Source organism: Pristiophorus japonicus, chromosome 2 (genome assembly GCF_044704955.1).
Source record: "Pristiophorus japonicus isolate sPriJap1 chromosome 2, sPriJap1.hap1, whole genome shotgun sequence".
NCBI lineage: Eukaryota > Metazoa > Chordata > Chondrichthyes > Pristiophoridae > Pristiophorus > Pristiophorus japonicus.
The window spans coordinates 353,229,475-353,248,741 of NC_091978.1; the positions used below are offsets into that span (position 1 = coordinate 353,229,475).

Below are 19,267 nucleotides of genomic sequence, written 5' to 3' on the forward strand. Positions count from 1 at the left end.
AAGCCAACAGTGCGATGCCAATCACTTTCCCCCGGAGGGCAACGTGAAACCAGAGCGACTCCAGGCAATGTCGAAGGATAGTATAAAAGGAGCACGGTGTGCAATGGAGCACAGGGGTAGAGTATGAATGCAGGCTGCAAAATGGCAGACATCCCCATCCACCCACACCCATGGTCAATAGTATTAGTATTAGGCAGTCCCTCGTATCGAGGATGGCCCGTTTCCACACCAAAAAGGGATGAGTTCACAGGTGTTTCAATGAGGGACCTGACATTCTAGGTCCCGAACTACATATTGAAGGGTGAAGGCTGCCTGTGCCTGTGCGTGGATTTTTTTTAACGTGAGATGGCTGTTGCGCACCAGCCACCACACGGCCTTGACAGAGCTAGGTCTTGATCCAGTGGCAAGGGTTAACCAAGACAACTGGAGACCAAGCTCTGCTGCACAGACCTAGTACGCACACATGCTCCTACTATCCATAGATCGCAGTGTGGGCTGGCCTGGTCAATACAACCAACATGTCGATGTGTTGTTTGCTTCTCAATGACAATAATGGCCAAGGGTATCATTCCTCAAGGTAGATAGCAGCAGCCACACTGCTTATTCATTTATTCAATATCACGTACAAGAAAAGTGCAGAATGCAGTGAGATTGTTTTGTGTGTTTAAACAGTCCAGAAGGCTACTTGAGAGTAGTTGCCAGCGCCAGACTCCTGACCCAAAAGCTCCTCCTGTATTCAAAGAGGAAATTGGAATTTTAAGCAATCAGTCGGATGTCACAACCTTGAAGCAGTTGTTCAGCATACTGAATGAAGTCTTGCACACTATTTACAGCACAGAAATGCTCCAGTCGAGCCTCCTCCCAACCAGAGGGCTATGGATGCTCAGTCTTTGAGTATATTCAAGATAGAGATTGATAAATTTTTGGATACGAAGAGAACCAAGGTATATGGGGTTAGTGCGGGAAGGTGCAGTTGAGGTAGAAGACCAGCCGTGATATTGAATGGTAGAGTAGGCTCAAAAGGCCGAATGGGCTACTTCTGCTCCTATTTCTTATGTTCTTAATCTCACCCCCTTCAATATATCCCTCTATTTCTTCCCCCCCACCTCCCCTCATGTGTTTATCTAGCTTCCTCTTAAATGCTTCTATGCTAGTTGCCGCAACTACTCCCCTTGTGATAGCGAGTTCTGCATTCTAACCACACTCTGGGTAAAGACATTTGTGCTGAATTCCCTATTGGATTTATTAGTAACTATCTTATATTTATGGCCCCTAGTTCTGGTCTCTCCCACAAGTCAAAACATCTTCTCTATGTCTTTCCTTTCATAATCTTAAAGATCTCGATCAGGTCACCCACCTCAGTCTTCTCTTTTCGAGATAAAAGAGCCCCAGTCTGTTCAATCTCCCCTGACAGATATAACCGCCTAAGTTCTGGGATCGTTCCAGTAATTCTTTTTTTTTTTAAACACCTTCTCCAGTGCCTGTATATCCTTTTTATAGAACTGTTCACAGTACTCCAAGTGTGGTCTCACCAAGTTTAACATAACTTCTCTGCTTTTCAATTTTCTCCCTCTAGAAATGACCACCAATGCTTGGTTTGCTTTTTTATGGCTTTAACTGGTGTCACTACTTTTAATGATCTGTATATCTGTACACCCCAGATCCCTCTGCTCCTCTACCCCATTTAGACAATTATTTTCCAAGGGACTTTCTTATTCTTCCCACCAAAATGTACCACCTGACACTTATGGATATTATGTGACAATTACACGCCGATTCTGCAAGTTTATTCATGCCTCCCTGTAGTCAGTCACAGTCCTCCTCTGGATTAACGACACCCCCAATTTGGTATCATCCGCAAATTTTGAAATTGTACTTAAAGTTAGCGAGTCCAAATCGTTTATGTGAATGATGAAAGCAGTGGTCCCAGCACCGATCCTTATGGACCACTTTCCCACCTTTTGCCAGTCTGAGTAACTGCCTTTAACCCCTACTCTCGGTTTTCTGTTTTGTAGTCAAGTCTATATAAAGCAGAGGAAAGCGTCTCCACTTCTGGTTTTGTTACTTGAAATTTAGATTGTGTGTGGAATAATATTGACAAACCGTGAAGTTGTTGCTGCACAATGTGGTGATGTTGTAAGATGTACTCTAGAGTTACATAATTCACAGCAATTTCTTCTCAATAGGATAATAGAAATGAGCTAGCGCTTTGTATTACCCATCTTCAATTATTAAGTATTAAAATATCTGTAGGAACAGAATCACTAATGATTTCCTTACTTAGGCATATTTCATTGGACAACATCTGACCTGGCGTACTATATTTTTCAGCAGTCTTGTTGATTTTGTAGATTCAAATCAGTACCCAAGTCATAATTCTTGCCAATCAGAAAAATGTTAGATTGAGGGCCTTTCCACACCAGCACTAGTGAAACATGATTTGTGCTACGTGTGCCTCAGAATAGGTGAAGCATGCTGCAAGAACAATTTCACCTATGCTAACGAATATGGCGAGGCAACAGCAGAAAGGGTGTTAAGTGTCCTGAATTTTCGTTGCAGTTTTAAATGTGGCAAAGAAAGACTTGCATTTATATAGCGCCTTTCACGACCACCGGATGTCTCAAAGCGCTTTACAGCCAAATTAAGTACTTTTTGAAGTGTAGTCACTGTTGTAATGTGGGAAACGTGGCAGCCAACTTGCGCACAGCAAGCCCCCACAAACAGCAATGTGATAATGACCAGATAATCTGTTTTTTTTGTTATGTTGATTGAGGGATAAATATTGGCCAGGACACCGGGGATAACTCCCCTGCTCTTCTTTGAAATAGTGCCATGGGCTCATTTATGTCCATTTGAGAGAACAGACGGGGTCCTGGTTTAACGTCTCATCTGAAAGACGGCACCTCCGACAGTGCAGCACTCCCTCAGTACTCCACTGGAGTGTCAGCCTGGATTTATGTGCTCGGGTCCCTGGAGTGAGACTTGAACCCACAACTTGCTGACTCAGAGGTGAGTGTGCTACCCACTGAGCCACAGCTGACACTCCAGTAGAGTAAATATATTCAACTGTCCAACTTTACTGAGATACACACACACACATACACACACACACACCTGGGTGATGGTACATCCTCTCTCCAGAAGTTCACTGGGCGACTGCACTCTCAAAATTGTCTTAAAAGTGGCCATTGCCACTTTGCGACTATTGTGTTCCTAACACAGATGAGGCTGCACACAGGGAGGTTAAAGTAACAGTGACCTCAGTCTTTAATAAGACACTCCAGAGTGAGGAACAGGCCTTAGGGACCGGCTTATATACAGTGCTCCCAAGGGATGCTGGGATCCCTTGGGACTTCATGGGATGAGCTCCCTGGTGGCGGAACACAGGAGTGCATGCTTTACAGATACACATCAATCCACCCCTCTTCCCCCCCCAAAGTGAAAACTATTTACAAGGTGAGGCGGTCGGGAGCCTCTCTTTCCCTGGTGGACCGCCTCGGTACAAATGTCTGTTCTGGTGTGATGGCTGTGCCCTCGCTGGGCTGGTGTCTTGTTGGCCCTGCAGGGCTGCTGGGTGAGCCTGGCCTTGATGGGCTGTTGGGCGTGATGAGTTCCTGGTCCGGCGTGGTGTCATTGATCCTTTGGGTGTGTGTTGTGGGCTCGAAAAAGGTGGTGTCTGCTGTGGGTTGTTCAGGGCAGTCTGAACCGCAGCCTCGTTTGGTCCAGGTGCTTTCTGCAAATTTCTCCATTGTCTAATTTGACTACAAACACCCTATTCCCTTCTTTAGCTATCACCGTGTCCATGATCCACTTCGGACCATGTCCATAGTTTAGCACATACACAGGATCATTCAGTTCAATTTCCTGTGACACAGTGGCGCGACCATCGTTTACATTTTATTGCTGCCGCCTGCTCTCTACCTGATCATACAGGTTGGGGTGAACCAGCGAGAGTCTGGTTGTAAGTGTCCTTTTCATGAGTTGCTCAGCCGGGGACACCCCTGTGAGCGAGTGGGGTCTCGTGCGGTAGCTGAGCAGTACTCCAGACAGGCAGGTTTGGAGTGAGCCTTCTGTGACTCGTTTAAGGCTGTTTGATGGTTTGTACTGCCCGCTCTGCCTTCCCATTGGAGGCTGCTTTAAACGAGGCCGAGGTGACATGTTTGATCCCATTGCGGGTCATGAATTCTTTAAATTCGGCACTGGTGAAACATGGCCCGTTATCACTGACCAGTATGTCAGGCAGACCGTGGGTGGCAAACATGGTTCTCAGGCTTTCAATGGTGGCGGTGGCAGTGCTTCCCGATATTATTTCACGTTCAATCCTTTTTGAAAAAACATCCACCACCACCAGGAACATTTTACCGAGAAACGGGCCCGCATAGTCGACATGGATCCTTGTCCATGGTCTGTAGGGCCAGGACCACAAACTTAGTGGTGCCTCTCTGGGCGCGTTGCTCAACTGAGCACATACGCTACATTGCCATACAGAGTCGATACCGGGCCACCACACGTGGGATCTGGCTATTGCTTTCATCATTACAATACCCAGGTGTGTGCTGTGGAGATCAGAGATGAATGTCTCCCTGTCCTTTTTTGGTAGCACTACGCGGTTATCCCACAACAGGCAGTCTATCTGAATGGACAGCTCGTCCTTTCGCCGCTGGAACGGCTTGATTGGCTCTTGCATTTCAACGGGGATGCTGGCCCAGCTCCCATGCAGTACACAGTTTTTTACTAGGGACAGCAGAGGATTTTGGCTGGTCCAAGTCCTAATCTGGCAGGCCGTGACAGGTGATTTATCATTTTCAAACGCTTCCATGACCATCAACAAGTCTGCGGGCTGCGCCACCATCAATAAGTTTGCAGGCTGCGCCATTTCCACCCTCGTGGTGGGCAATGGTAGCCGACTGAGAGCATCCGCACAGTTCTCAGTGCCTGGCCTGTGGTGGATGGTATAGTTATACGCTGATAGCGCGAGTGCCCACCTTTGTATGCGGGCTGAGGCATTAGTATCTCCTTTTGTTTTCAGCGAACAAGGATATGAGGGGCTTGTGATCGGTTTCCAGCTCAAATTTGAGGCCAAATAGGTACTGATGCATTTTCTTTACCCCGAACACACAAGCTAATGCCTCGTTCTCAATCATGCTGTCGGCCCTCTCGGCCTTAGACAAGCATAGGCGACAGGTTGCAACTTCCCCGCAACATTAGCTTGTTGTAATACACACCTGACTCCGTACGACGACGTGTCACATGCTAGCACAAGTCTTTTACACGGGTTATACAATACAAGCAGCTTGTTGGAGCATAAAATGTTTCTGGCTTTCTCAAAAGCAATTACTTGTTTTTTTCCCTCACACCCAGTTCTCACCTTTGCTCAATAACACATGTAGGGGCTCTAAAAGGGTGCTTAACCCCAGTACGAAGTTACCAAAATAGTTGGAGTCCCAGGAACGACCGCAGCTCCGTGACGTTCTGTAGCCTGGGCGTGTTCCTGATAGCCTCTGTCTTGGCATCTGTGGGCCGAATGCCGTCCGCCGCGATCTTTCTCCCCAAAAATTCCACTTCTGTTGCCATGAAGACGCATTTCGCCCTCTTCAGCTGCAGCCCTACACGATCCAGTCGCTGGAGGACCTCCTCCAGGTTTTGTAGGTGCTCGGCAATGTCCCAACCCGTGACCAATATGTCATCCGGAAAGACCAGCGTGTGTGGTACCGACTTGAGTAGGCACTCCATGTTTCTCTGGAAGATCGCTGCAGTCGACCGAAATCCAAACGGGCATCTGTTGTAGATGATGAACAGTCCCTTGTGCGTGTTGTTGCAGGTGAGGCCCTTCGAAGACTCCTCTAGCTCTTGCGTCATGTAGGCCGAAGTCAGGTCGAGCTTGGTGAACGTCTTGCCTCCTGCCAGCATCGCAAATAGGTCGTCTGCCTTAGGTAGCAGGTATTGGTCCTGTAGCGAGAAACGATTAATAGTTACTTTATAATCGCCGCAAATCATGACCGTGCCATCACTTTTAAGTACTGGAACTATCGGGCTGGCCCACTCGCTGAATTCCACTGGGGAGATGATGCCCTCACGTTGCAGCCTGTCCAGCTCGATTTCCACACTCTCCCTCATCATGTGAGGTACCGCTTGCGCCTTGTGGTGAATGGGTCGTGTCTCTGGGACCAAGTGGATCCGCATCTTCGCCCCAGAAAAGTTTCCAATGCCTGACTCAAAAAGGGAAGGAAATTTGGTAAGAACCAGGGTACATGAGGCCTCATCGACATGTGATAGCGCTCGGATGTCATCCCAGTTCCGGCGGATTTTGCCCAGCCAGCTCCTTCCAAGCAATGTGGGGCCATCACCCTGGACAATCCAGAGTGGCAGTTCGTGCACTGTGCCCTCGTAGGTGATAAGCTCTTTGGCGTACATTCTGTTTCGTGTGGATGGGGCTCAGGACTGGTCTGAATGCCTTGTTGCACCACAGTCTCTCAAACATCTTTTTACTCATGATGGATTGTCTAGCGCCAGTGTCCAGTTCCATGGCTACAGGTAAGCCATTCAATTTTAAGTTTAGCATAATAGGTGGATATTTCATCGAAAATGTATGCACCCCGTGTACTTTAGCATCTGCCTCCTCTCGCTGAGGCTTGAAATTGCTTTGATCCACCATGGAGCGATCTTCCTCTGCCACGTGGTGGTTAGCAGGTTTTGCAGAGCTTGCAGCTCGTTTGCAATCTCGTTGGAGGTGCCCCATTGTTCCACAGCTCTTGCAAACATACCCTTTGAAGTGGCATGAATAGGCTGAATGGAAGCCTCCACAACGCCAACAAGGTGTGAATTGCCTTGCATTCATCCTTTGTTGGGGACTCTCAGTCATCTGGGTCACCTGAGGCCTGCTGGCGGTTGCAGACTCGTGGGTTCTGCCCTGTACATTTCTGCTCGCAAATACAGTTCCAGTTAATTTATGAACATTGCTAGCACTTGTGTGCTGAGAGATTTGTTTGGTGTTATCACTGGTGGACATAAACGCCTGTGCTAATGTAATGGCCTTCCTGAGGGTTAGTGTCTCTACAGTCAAAAGTTTTCATAGGATGGTCTCGTGGCCAATGCCCTGTACAAAAAAGTCTCTGAGCATTTGCTCCAGGTCGCTATCAAACTCACATTGTCCTGCAAGTCGCCTTAGCTCGGCGACGTAGCTCGCCACTTCCTGACCTTCAAATCGCTAGCACATATAGAACCGATACCTCGCCATCAGCACATTCTCCCTCGGGTTAAGATGCTCCCAAACCAGTGTACACAGCTCCTCATACGACTTATCTGTGGGTTTCACCGGAGCCAGAAGATTCCTCATTAGGCTGTCGGTCGGTGCCCCGCAGACCGTGAGGAGGGCTGCTCTCCTTTTTGCAGCGCTTCCTTCTCCGTCCAGCTCGTTGGCTACAAAGTACTGGTCTAGCCGTTCGACATAGGCTTCCCAGTCCTCACCCTCCGAGAACTTCTCCAGGATGCCCACAGTTTGCTGCAGCTTTGCGTTGGATTCGTATTCTCGTCGCCAGTTTTTGTGTTCCTAACACAGGTGAGGCTGCACACAGGGAGGTTAAAGTAACAGTGACCTCAGTCTTTAATAAGACACTCCAGAGTGAGGAACAGGCCTTAGGGGCCGGCTTATATACAGTGCTCCCAAGGGATGTTGGGATCCCTTGGGACTTCAGGGGATGAGCTCCCTGGTGGCGGAACATGGGAGTGCATGCTTTACAGTGCATGGGAGATACACAACAGCGACCGACTACCATTTCCACGCTATTCCGTGTTTCAGTTCGACACAATTTCACGCTGAGGAAGTGGTTGTTTTCCCGCTGAATCTGATGAATAATATTGTGCTGAAAGTCACAGATCACCGCTGGTGAACTGAACACTTTCACTCCCCTGCTACATGAAATGCTTCCCATCGATAGGAGAGCAAAACAGGAATTCCTGGCTTTTCCAGTTAAAACTAACAGGAAATTTCAGGCCAACGTCATGATCAAGCACCCCCCGGGTCTGATAATTAATCGGACAGAGACAGAGCAACTCTCCCTTCTGCCTCAACAATCTGCTGCAGCAGAAACCCAGTTTTTTTGAATTAGCAGTTCCGTGCTCTGGTGTTGTGCCCTCGAGGGACTGGAAGCAGTTGAGTTTGGCCAAAGTCCTGTCACGTGGGTACATACTGCTATTGGAGAGAGACGATAATTCCATACTTCAAAAGGCAGGTCCCAGAGGATACAGAACTGCGTGCTAATTCACTGTACCACCCATCCTGAAAACTCTTCTCGTAATAAAGTGAATCTTTTACAGAACTTCTTATATTAATTAAACAGGACTTCATACTTTTGCATTATACCCATTGGCCTTTTCTACTTCGATGAAACTGCCCCACTTTTCTAAATTCTCCCGTTTTTAAAAAAATCATTTCTATGGACTTTCGACTGTTGCAGACTTACTTGTTGTGGTAGTGGATGGTCGCAGACAGTCCTCTTGCACAAATTCTGTAGCACATCAAGTGAACAAGCTCGCTGAGCCACACCTTCACACTGAGGAGGAAAGCAAAAGAAAGACTTCAAGATGATCTCCCCCTTTAACTTCATGACCACAGCAAACGAATTGTATGAGTTTGAGCATTCATTCATATTAGGAAAGAGGTTAATGAAAACATGGTGAGTGTTCCAATGTGGCCGAGAGCGGACTTTGGTACATGCTTAAAAACTCAAGCATAGCAGGTCAAAGTAACTTGTGTACAGTGGTGCGGTGAGCCGAATTCCTGTGATTTTACTTTTGGAAGCTGGCTTCAAGTGTACAACACAGCAAATCACAAAAATCAATACAGTCAGCTTGTGACCATTATAGATCTGCCACGGTTACAGCAATGAAGGGCAGTGTTTTATATTATTCTATATGATCAGTGATTTGTTTTGAGACTAAGCATAGCAATTCCTGTTGGTAATAATAATTTAATGCACATTCTTTTGTCTGCTACTTCAACTAAAGTGCTTACCCCTTTGAATGGGCAGAGGAATATCACACCTTCATACTAATAACATACCATACTAAACTTCAATTAAATCATACCATACCATAGTTTCAAAATTATCTTTGTTATTAATAGTTCTATTTCACTGTACCAGCACTGAAATGAAGGGCTTTTTATACCAAGTAATGGATGAAATTCTGCATTGCGAGAGCCAATATGTATTGGAGATTCAGTGTCAGCTGTGGCTCAGTGGGTAGCACTCTCGCCTCGAAGTCAGAAGGTTGTGGGTTCAAGTCCAGGAACTTGAGCACATAAATCTAAGCTGACAATCCAGTACAGTACTGAGGGAGTGCTGAAATGTCGGAGGTGCTGTTTTTTTTGGATGAGACGCTAAACCGTCTGCTTTCTCAGGTGGATCCTGTGGCACTATTGCGAAGAAGAGCAGGGGAGTTTATCCCTGGTGTTCTGGCCAATATTTATCCCTCAATCAACATCACTAAAACAGATTATCTGGTCATTATCACATATCTGTTTGTGGGAGCTTGCTGTGCGCAAATTTGCTGCTGTGTTTCCTACATTACAACAGTGACTACACTTCAAAAAGTACTTCAGTGGCTGTAAAGCGCTTTCGGATATCCTGAGGTCATAAAAGGGGCTATATAAATGCAAGTCTTTCTTTCTTCTTGTGTAGCTGCATCTGGACACGCCTCTGCATCAGGGTTCATAGGTCAGCCAAGTCAACACCTACACCACACACTTAGTTGTAGCTCATGAACTGGAGCAGGTCACAGCAACAGAAGACAAATTGCGAGCAGCTTCTGTCACTCCTCCCCAAACAATGTATTATATGTGGCTCCACTTGCACATTTGCCCGTTAGCTACAAACAGCATCCCTTGAGGTTTTCTCCCATGGTGTCTCAGTCTTAATATTTTACAAGTCAGCTCTCTATTCCCTCTGATCCAGAGATGTCCCACTCTCTCACACTATCCCACAATTGCTACCTGCGGTCCTTAACCAGATCTCTCCACCACTTCTCTCGACCCCTTATTGGTCTCTAAATTGTCAGACTCCTTATCCGACATCCAGTACTGGATGGGCAGAAATTTTCTCCAATTAAATATTGGGAAGACCGAAACCATTGTCTTTGGTCCCCACCACAAACTGCGTTCCCTAGCCATTGACTCCATCCCTCTCCCGAGCATCTATCTCAGGCTAAACCAGACTGTTCGCAACCTAGGTGTCATAGTTGACCCTGAAATGAACTCCCGGCCACATATCGGTGGCATGACTAAAACCGTCCATTTCCACCTCCGTAACATTGCCCGCCTCTGCCCCTGTCTCAGCTCTTCTGCTGCTGAAACCCTCATCCATGCATTTTTTTAACCTCTGGACTTTACTCCAACGCACTCCTGGCTGGGCTCCCACATTCTACCCTAGGTAAACTTGAGGTCATCCAAAACTCGGCAGCCCTTGTCCTAACTCACAAGTTACGATCACTCACCATCTCTGTGCTCACTGACTTATATTGGCTCTCGGTTAAGAAAAATTCTCATCCTTATTTACAAATTTCTCCATGGCCTCGCCCCTCACTATCTCTGTAATCTCTTTCAACCTCACAACCCCACGAGATGTCTGTGCTCCTCAAATTCTGCCCTCTTGAGTATTCCTGATTATAACTGCACAACCATCGGTGGCCGTGCCTTCAGTAGTTTGGGCCCCAAGCTCTGGAACTCCCTCCCTAAACCTCTCTATCCTCCTTTAGATGCTCCTTAAAATCTGCTGTAATTTCTTCTTCTGTGGCTCGGTGTCAAATTTATCTGTTTTTGTCATCTCACTACTGTGAAGCTCCTTGGGATGTTTTGCAGTGTTAAAGGTGCTATATAAATAAAAGTTGTTGTTGTTGTTGATTGAATGGCCTACTCCTGCTCTTATTTCTCATGTTCGTGTGTCGATTACTTTCTCCGTCTCTCTTGTTCTGTATTTCTCTGGCTGTGGAATTTGAACGTGTTTGCTCTTGCTTTCTCTAGCTCGAGAACTAAAAAAATCAGGAGATTGCGACCGAGGCACTGAGAGCTCTTTATTAAAACCCACAGACACAGGCTCCACGGACACCTCGGTGAGTTTCACGATCAGCAGCTGAATCATGCGCACCAGAAAGGCTCCAAGCTCAATCAATCTTTGTTGAGCTAACAGAAATCAGGGCATGCAGTAGGGGTGCTACAACTGGCCTCAGTACCCCGAGATTGGGGGGGGGGGGGGGGGGGAAAGAGCAACGCTGGAGTTCTCTCCTCCTGATTGCGATCAGTGACCCTTGCTGAAATTGCATGCACACAATACGATAGTCACACCACTTTACCTGCTATTTGGCAGCTGTCCCACTAAACTGGTCCCGATCACTAGCCAGCTAATGCCGATCAGACCCAAAGTGATCCTGCAGGAGAGAACAGGTTAGAAGGGCTAGTTAAAATGGGTCCAACGAAGGAAACCAAATGTAACGTACAGGACTCAATTCATTCAGTGTTCAGCGGAACGTTCAATCACATCAGGAAATAATAAAAATGGACACATACTTTGTGCAGATGATCAGCCGATCAATAGTTTCTTTTGCAGAGTTACAGAATTTCAACACTATTTGACTACAGTTATATTGCGGGCTCTTTTTGTTTTATTCGTTCTGGGATGTGGGCGTCGCTGGCAAGGCCAGCATTTATTGCCCATCCCTAATTGCCCTCGAGAAGGTGGTGGGGAGCTGCTTTCTTGAACCACTGCAGTCCTTGTGGTGAAGGTACTCCCACAGTGCTGTGAGGGAGGTAGCTCCAGGATTTCCACCCAGTGACGATGAAGGAACGATGATATATTGCCAAGCCAGGATGGTGTGTAACTTGGAGGCGGTGTTGTTCCCATGCGCCTGCTGCCCTTGTCCTTCTAGGAGGTAGAGGTCTCAGGTTTGGGAGGTGCTGCTGAAGAAGCCATGGCTGCAGTGCATCTTGTAGGTGGTACACACTGCAGCCACAGTGCGCAGGTGGTGGAAAGAGTGAATGTTTAAGGTGGTGGACGGGGTGCCAATCAAGCGGGCTGCTTTGTCCTGGATGGTGTCGAGCTTCTTGAGTGTTGTTGGAGCTGCATTCCTCCAGCCAAGTGGAGAGTATTCCATCAAACTCCTGACTTGTGCCTTGTAGATGGTGGAAAGGCTTTGCTGAGTCAGTTTGAGAGCAGTATCTGCTTGGAGAGTGGTGGGAACTGGCAGGACCAAGTTATACTGCCAGTTCTGCACTGCTCTCAAACAGCTAAATGCATCGCACTATGTTAACCAGCACTCCAACATCAGGGGATTTTTTTTATATCGAAATGTCTCGTCTAGTTGGCTCTTCACTGACATTGAAAACATAAAGTACCATTTTCACTGATTGCAGTTTACTGCAGATTGTGTGAAGCCCATCTGTTGTGCCGCCACTTTTGATTGTACATTTGGTGGTTTAGATGACGCGTGAGACAAAATGGTTGCCACTGTGATCCACACTACTAAACCCCTTTCGGCCTTTTAAATGTATAGACTTAATAACCACACTTTCAATTGCATCCTGGTGCCGATGACTTTTTGCTTCGGCATGATTTAGGGACAAGTATCATTTCAAACTCAAGTCACGATCGAGGGGGAAAGTCAAAGCACGCAAGCAGGCAGAGAGCTGGAAACAAATAAAACACTGTCCGCATACTGTAAATCGGGTGTACTTTTCAGCACCTTGGAACGTTTTTACTACATTAAAAGGCGCTATATAAATGCAAGCTGTTATTGGGCTTGTCACAATGGTACCAAATTTGGACAAGTCTGATACCTGGCAACTATCTGGGAAACAGTGACAATAGCAAGCCTAGGCTCACGGGTCAGGAAATCGGTGTACCAGAGAACACAAAGTACTGAATTATACAAGCTTCAATTATAATAGCACCATCTGATCCGGAACAAAACGCACATCTAATTGGAACCAGACTGCCCGGGAGAGACCACTGGCTAGTGAACTAACATGGAATTCCGACCACACTGGTTAGAGGTAAGCTGCAATGTACAACAGCAACCCTCAACATGAGCCTCGGGAAACGCTATCGCGTTTACGTCATGGCCCAATCAGTGGTGGTCTTCCCAGACCTACCCTATAGTTCAATGGGCAATAAAGCAACAACAAAAGAGAGGGCAGACACATCCTGCGGAGTTCACCCTGTAAATCATCGTTCTGGTACAAGGTGAAGGAAAGTGGCAAAACATTATAAAAAAAAATTCCAGAAAAGCCCATACAACAAACCCCCTCACAAACCCCACAACTGTTCCCTGCAGAGGGAGGGGCCTATTAATGTCAGACAGACAATGAGAGCATGCTAACTTGCTGAGTGGCCCAGCCCTCCTATAAATGCTATGTTGACAATATATACCATTCCTGCATCTTGGACCCCAGTCCGGGGTGATAAGGGAATAAGGGGCTATGGGGAGCGGGCAGGGAAGTTGACCTGAGTCTATGATCATATTAAATGGCAGAGCAGGCTCGAGGGGTCATATGGCCTACTCCTGCTCCTATTTTGTATGTACTTATGGTACCGGGCTAAAAGGGTTAAATTATGAGTACCGGTTGCATAAACTTGACTTGTTTTCCATTGAGTTTAGACGGTTGAGTAGAGATCTGATAAGTGTTTAAAATGATAAAGATATTCAATAGGGTAGATACAGAGTAACTATTTCCTCAGATGGGGGAAATCAAGAACAAGGGGACAAAATCTTAAAATTAGAGCTAGGCCACTTAGGAGTGAAATCAGGAAGTACTTCTTCCACACAAAGGGTAGTGGAAATCTAGAACCTGATCCCCAAAGACCAAGGATGAGGGCTCAATTCAAATTTTCAGGACTGAGATCCATAGGTTTCTGTTAGGCATGGGTATCCAGGCAAATGGAACAAAGGTGGGTCGATGGAGTTGAGGTACAGATCAGCCATGATCTGTTTGAATGGATTCGAGGGGCTGAATGGCCTACTCCTGTTTCTGTATTTCTGCAGCTTGCATACAATTCCTGCATCAGATGTGGAAACTAGTGGAATGATTTTTCAGCAAAATCAGTTAAAGTTTGCCCATTTTCCTGTTCCAATTTGTAAATTGTTTGTTTCTAATAATTGGCTTCTTGAAAGAAACTTAAAGGAGAAGGAAGCACATAGCCTCCCATTCCCTCCCAGATTTTACAGACTGATGTATGAATGCAATTATTTTCTAAACTTCCAACGTTAGATCTACAGCTGATACACCAGCAAGTAGCAAGAGATGTATGCTGAGGCATAGGAAAGGCATTATGAAAATTCTAAATGTTTTGATTATTCTGGGATTTTACAATGTTACAGTAACCGATAACAGTATGGAGTTCGATTGCAGTGATCCACCATTCAATATGTTTCCTCTGGCTACAAAGCAGAAGAAATGGCTTACATTTACTTAAATTTCCTGAATTGGGCCGTTGTGTATATGTTGCATCTGAACCCGCATTTATCATTCCAAGAATAACCACCAACTTTTATAAAGCATTTGCAGCACAATTTTGGGAACTCCAGAAGTATTAGCCTCGGGAGATGTACTGGCAGAGCTAGGGACAAAGCTGGGTCTCCGTAAACAACAGCGTGGAACCAGGCCATCCAAGAAAAGCTAATTTGGCCAAAATTCGTTCAAAATGATGTCAATTGTATATTCAACATAGATCAAATCTTGGACTCCAGTTAGTCTAATGAGCAGGCAACTGTTGACATCTCACTGGTCTTCCCCAGCACAGGAGGCTCCGAAAGGAGGCAGTGTAGAACATCTGCCATCTGTCCTGTGGGGGGAGGGGGGAAGCGAGTCCAAAACTAGGGGGTCAAAAATACAAGATAGTCACTAATAAATCCAATAAGGAATTCAGGAGAACCTTTATTACCAGAGAGTGGTCAGAATGTGGAACTCACTACCATATGGGAGTAGTTGGGGTGAATAGTCTAGATGCATTTAAAGGGAAGCTGGATAAACACATGAGGGAGAAAGGAATAGAAGGATATGCTGATAGGGTGAGGTGAAGTAGAGCAGGAGGAGGCATTGTGTGGAGTATAAACACCAGCATGAATCAGCTGGGCAGAATGACCCGTTACTGCAAATTCTATGTCTCTCCTGTTAATACATCTCACACACTACATGGAACTCAGCCGAGATCAATTTGTCTCAACAGATGGAAGTGAGGAGAGGAGATGTTAATCAAAGGGAATCCCAACGGCCATGGGTCATGCGAAGCAAAAAAAAAGACAAAGTGGAAAAGGTGCACCATCAACAATTGAAATGGACAGAAAGCGGGAATATGGTGTTGAGGTAGAGGATCAGCCATGATCATATTGAATGGCGGTGCATGCTCGAAGGGCCGAATGGCCTATTACTGCTCCTATTTTCTATGTTTCTACATCAATAGAAAGTGAAGTGGAAAACATGACACTCAGTGAGATTGTAAAATTGAGCAAATGTGTTATGTGGTCTGTAATAGATGACTGGCTAAACCCTACAAACTTCAACAAGCTGTAGCATTTTGTGATCGTAAGCACTTTTGTTCAAATCCATTTCTCTCAAGTGAACGATGTGCAGATCCCCTAAAAAGCCTTTATTTCCCCCCGCCCCCCAAGTTGAATTGTATACACAAATGGCAGTGTTCTCCTTTAAAGTACCGCACAAAATCTCTGGGCTTATTTTAGTTTTTTTGCACTTACCGCAGAGGCAGGAGTACCCCATAGCGAATCACGACTCCCAACCCCCAGAGGATGGTCAGACGGACACTGATGTGCTGGAAGTTTTTGTTTGTCCTCGTTAACAGGTTCCACAAGACCAACTCTTCAGAGCTGAATCGAGTGGTCACTTCGTCCTCGACAATAGCCTCAAATCCTTTCTTTGAGAAGTAGAACACATCAGAGAGGTCAAAGTCCCCTTCAAGTGGTTTGTTTTTATTAGAATACCGTCTCAATTCCGTCATCTCTTCTTCCAGCGAAATTTTATCACGCTTCTCGATGATTTCTTTAAGACAACAATAAACACGGTTATATTCTAGTGAAATGGTTGTCGGAGAGAGCAAGAGCACAAGATCAAAATGTGTGCACATACAAATGAGAGAGGGGTGGCGGGGGGTGGGGGCATGTGATGGAGCCTCTCCTACATTGCTAAATTAAAATGTGGAAAATGCATTTGCCTAAGGATTATTTAAAGGCTTTAATTTCTCAAATATACATAATTCAAGAAGTCAAGAGGATTGAGAAAGAGAGAAGAAGGAATAGGAGCAGGAGTCGGCCATTCGGCCCCTCGAGCCTGCTCCGCCATTCAATAAGATCATGGTTGATCTGATCATGGACTCAGCTCCACTTCCCTGCCCGTTCCCCATAACCCTTTACTCCCTTATCGCTCAAAAATCTGTCGATCTCCGCCTTAAATATATTCAATGATCCAGTTGATCCAGCCTCCACAGAGCGCGAAGAGAAAGAGAGAAAGAAAGAGAGAAAGAAAGAGAGAAAGAAAGAGAGAAAGAAAGAGAGAAAGAAAGAGAGAAAGAAAGAGAGAAAGAAAGAGAGAAAGAAAGAGAGAAAGAAAGAGAGAAAGAAAGAGAGAAAGAAAGAGAGAAAGAAAGAGAGAAAGAGAGAGAGAGAGAGAGAGAGAGAAAGAAAGAAAGAAAGAAAGAAAGAAAGAAAGAAAGAAAGAAAGAAAGAAAGAAAGAAAGAAAGAAAGAAAGAAAGAAAGAAAGAAAGAAAGAAAGAAAGAAAGAAAGAAAGAAAGAAAGAAAGAAAGAAAGAAAGAAAGAAAGAAAGAAAGAAAGAAAGAAAGAAAGAAAGAAAGAAAGAAAGAAAGAAAGAAAAGAAAAGAAAGAAAGAAAGAAAAGAAAGAAAGAAAGAAAGAAGAAAGGAGATAGGGGTTCGACTTACGAAGATGGTTGAGTAGGTTGGGCCTATACACATTGGAGTTCAGAAGAATGAGGGGTGATCTTATCGAAACATATAAGATAATGAGGGGGCTCGATAAGGTGGATGCAGAGAAGATATTTCCACTCACAGGGGAAACTAAAACTAGGGGACATAGTCTCAGAATAATGGGCCGCCCATTTAAAACTCAGATGAGGAGGAATGTCTTCTCTCAGAGGGTTGTAAATCTATGGAATTCTGTGCCCCAAAGTGCTGTGGAGGCTGGGTCATTGAATATATTTAAGGCGGAGATAGACAGATTTTTGAGCGATAAGGGACTAAAGGGTTATGGGGAGCGGGCTGGGAAGTGGAGCTGAGTCCATGATCAGATCAGCCATGATCTTATTGAATGGCGGAGCAGGCTCGAGGGCCAAACGGCCTACTCCTGCTCCTATTTCTTATGTTCTTCTTATGTTCTTATGAAACAAAAAGATGGAGAAAGAGAGTAAGAGTGAAGTAGAGACAAAGAGGAGAGGGAGGGAGAGGGAGAGGGAGAGAACGCGAGAGCGAGAACCCAGTGTTATACCAACTTTCATGTCCGCAGGATGTCCCAAAGCACTTTACAGCCAATTAAGTAATTTTGAAGTACAATCACTGCCATAATGTAGGGAAACACAGCAAGGAGATACAAACAGCAGCATCATCATCATCATCATCATAGGCGGTCCCTTGAACAAGGATGACTTGCTTCCACAAGAGTTCACAGATGTTTCAATGAAGGACCCGATGTTCCAGTCCTGAACTCCAATTGAGGGGGTGGAAGATGTCTGTAGGTAGGATTTTTTTTAACGTGTGGTGGCCGTTGCACACCAGCCACCACACGGGCTTGACAGAGCTAGGTCTTTATCCAGTGGCAAGGGTTAACCAAGACGACTGGAGATCTGCTCTGTTGCACGGACCTAGTGCACACATATATTGCAGTGAGGGCTGGCCCGTGCTGCTTCTGGGCCTCGTACCCTCATTCGTCGCACCTCCACCATGATCTCTGTACCCAGTATCAGCAGGGGAATACTGGCCCACCAATCAAAACATTAACAGTTAACTTTTCTCCCACCCGCTTCCTCTTGGTGCCAATTCATATTGGGGCTACATAAGAACATAAGAATTAGGAACAGGAGTAGGCCATCTAGCCCCTCGAGCCTGCTCCATCACTCAACAAGATCATGGCTGATCGGGCCGTGGACTCAGCTCCACTTACCCACCCGCTCCCCATAACCCTTAATTGCCTTATTGGTTAAAAATCTATCTATCTGTGATTTGAATACATTCAATGAGCTAACCTCAACTGCTTCCTTGGGCAGAGAATTCCACAGATTCACAACCCTCTGGGAGAAGAGATTCCTTCTCAACTCAATTTTAAATTGGTTCCCCTGTATTTTGAGGCTGTGCCCCCTAGTTCTAGTCTCCCCGACCAGTGGAAACAATCTCTCTGCCTCTATCTTGTCTATCCCTTTCATTATTTTGAATGTTTCTATAAGATCACCCCTCATCCTTCTGAACTCCAACGAGTAAAGACCCAGTCTACTCAATCTATCATCATAAGGTAACCCCCTCATCTCCGGAATCAGCCTCGTGAATCGTCTCTGTACCCCCTCCAAAGCTAGTATATCCTTCCTTAAGTAAGGTGACCAAAACTGCACGCAGTACTCCAGGTGCAGCCTCACCAATACCCTATACAGTTGCAGCAGGACCTCCCTGCTTTTGTATTCCATCCCTCTCGCAATGAAGGCCAACATTCCATTCGCCTTCCTGATTACCTGCTGCACCTGCAAATTAACTTTTTGGGATTCATGCACAAGGACTTCCAGGTTCCTCTGCACCGCAGCATGTTGTAATTTCTCCCCATTCAAATAATATTCCCTTTCACTTTTTTTTTCCCCCAAGGTGGATGACCTCACATTTTCCGACATTGTATTCCATCTGCCAAAACTTAGCCCATTCGCTTAACCTATCTAAATCTCTTTGCAGCCTCTCTGTGTCCTCTACACAACCCGCTTTCCCACTAATCTTTGTGTCATCTGCAAATTTTGTTACACTACACTCCGTCCCCTCTTCCAGGTCATCTATGTATATTGTAAACATGTATATGGTCCCAGCACTGATCCCTGTGGCACACCACGAACCACCGATTTCCAACCCGAAAAGGACCCATTTATCCCGACTCTCTGCTTTCTGTTAGCCAGCCAATTCTCGATCCATGCCAATACATTTCCTCTGACTCTGCGTACCTTTATCTTCTGCAGTAACCTTTCGTGTGGCACCTTATCGAATGCCTTTTGGAAATTGAAATACA

General features: G+C 45.8%; 1 protein-coding gene across 3 annotated transcripts in view; it reads right to left on the reverse strand.

Annotated features, from left to right (window-relative positions):
• gpat3 (glycerol-3-phosphate acyltransferase 3) overlaps window positions 1-19,267 on the reverse strand; it is a 72,064-nt gene that overhangs the window by 35,105 nt on the left and 17,692 nt on the right. For all 3 annotated transcript variants that reach the window (XM_070872379.1, XM_070872373.1, XM_070872371.1), the window contains exons 4-6: window positions 15,742-16,042; window positions 11,347-11,421; window positions 8,463-8,552 (exon numbers count right to left, since the gene is read on the reverse strand). In XM_070872379.1, coding sequence (XP_070728480.1) covers window positions 8,463-8,552; window positions 11,347-11,421; window positions 15,742-16,042 — 466 coding nt within the window. The remainder of the gene's footprint in view (window positions 1-8,462; window positions 8,553-11,346; window positions 11,422-15,741; window positions 16,043-19,267) is intronic.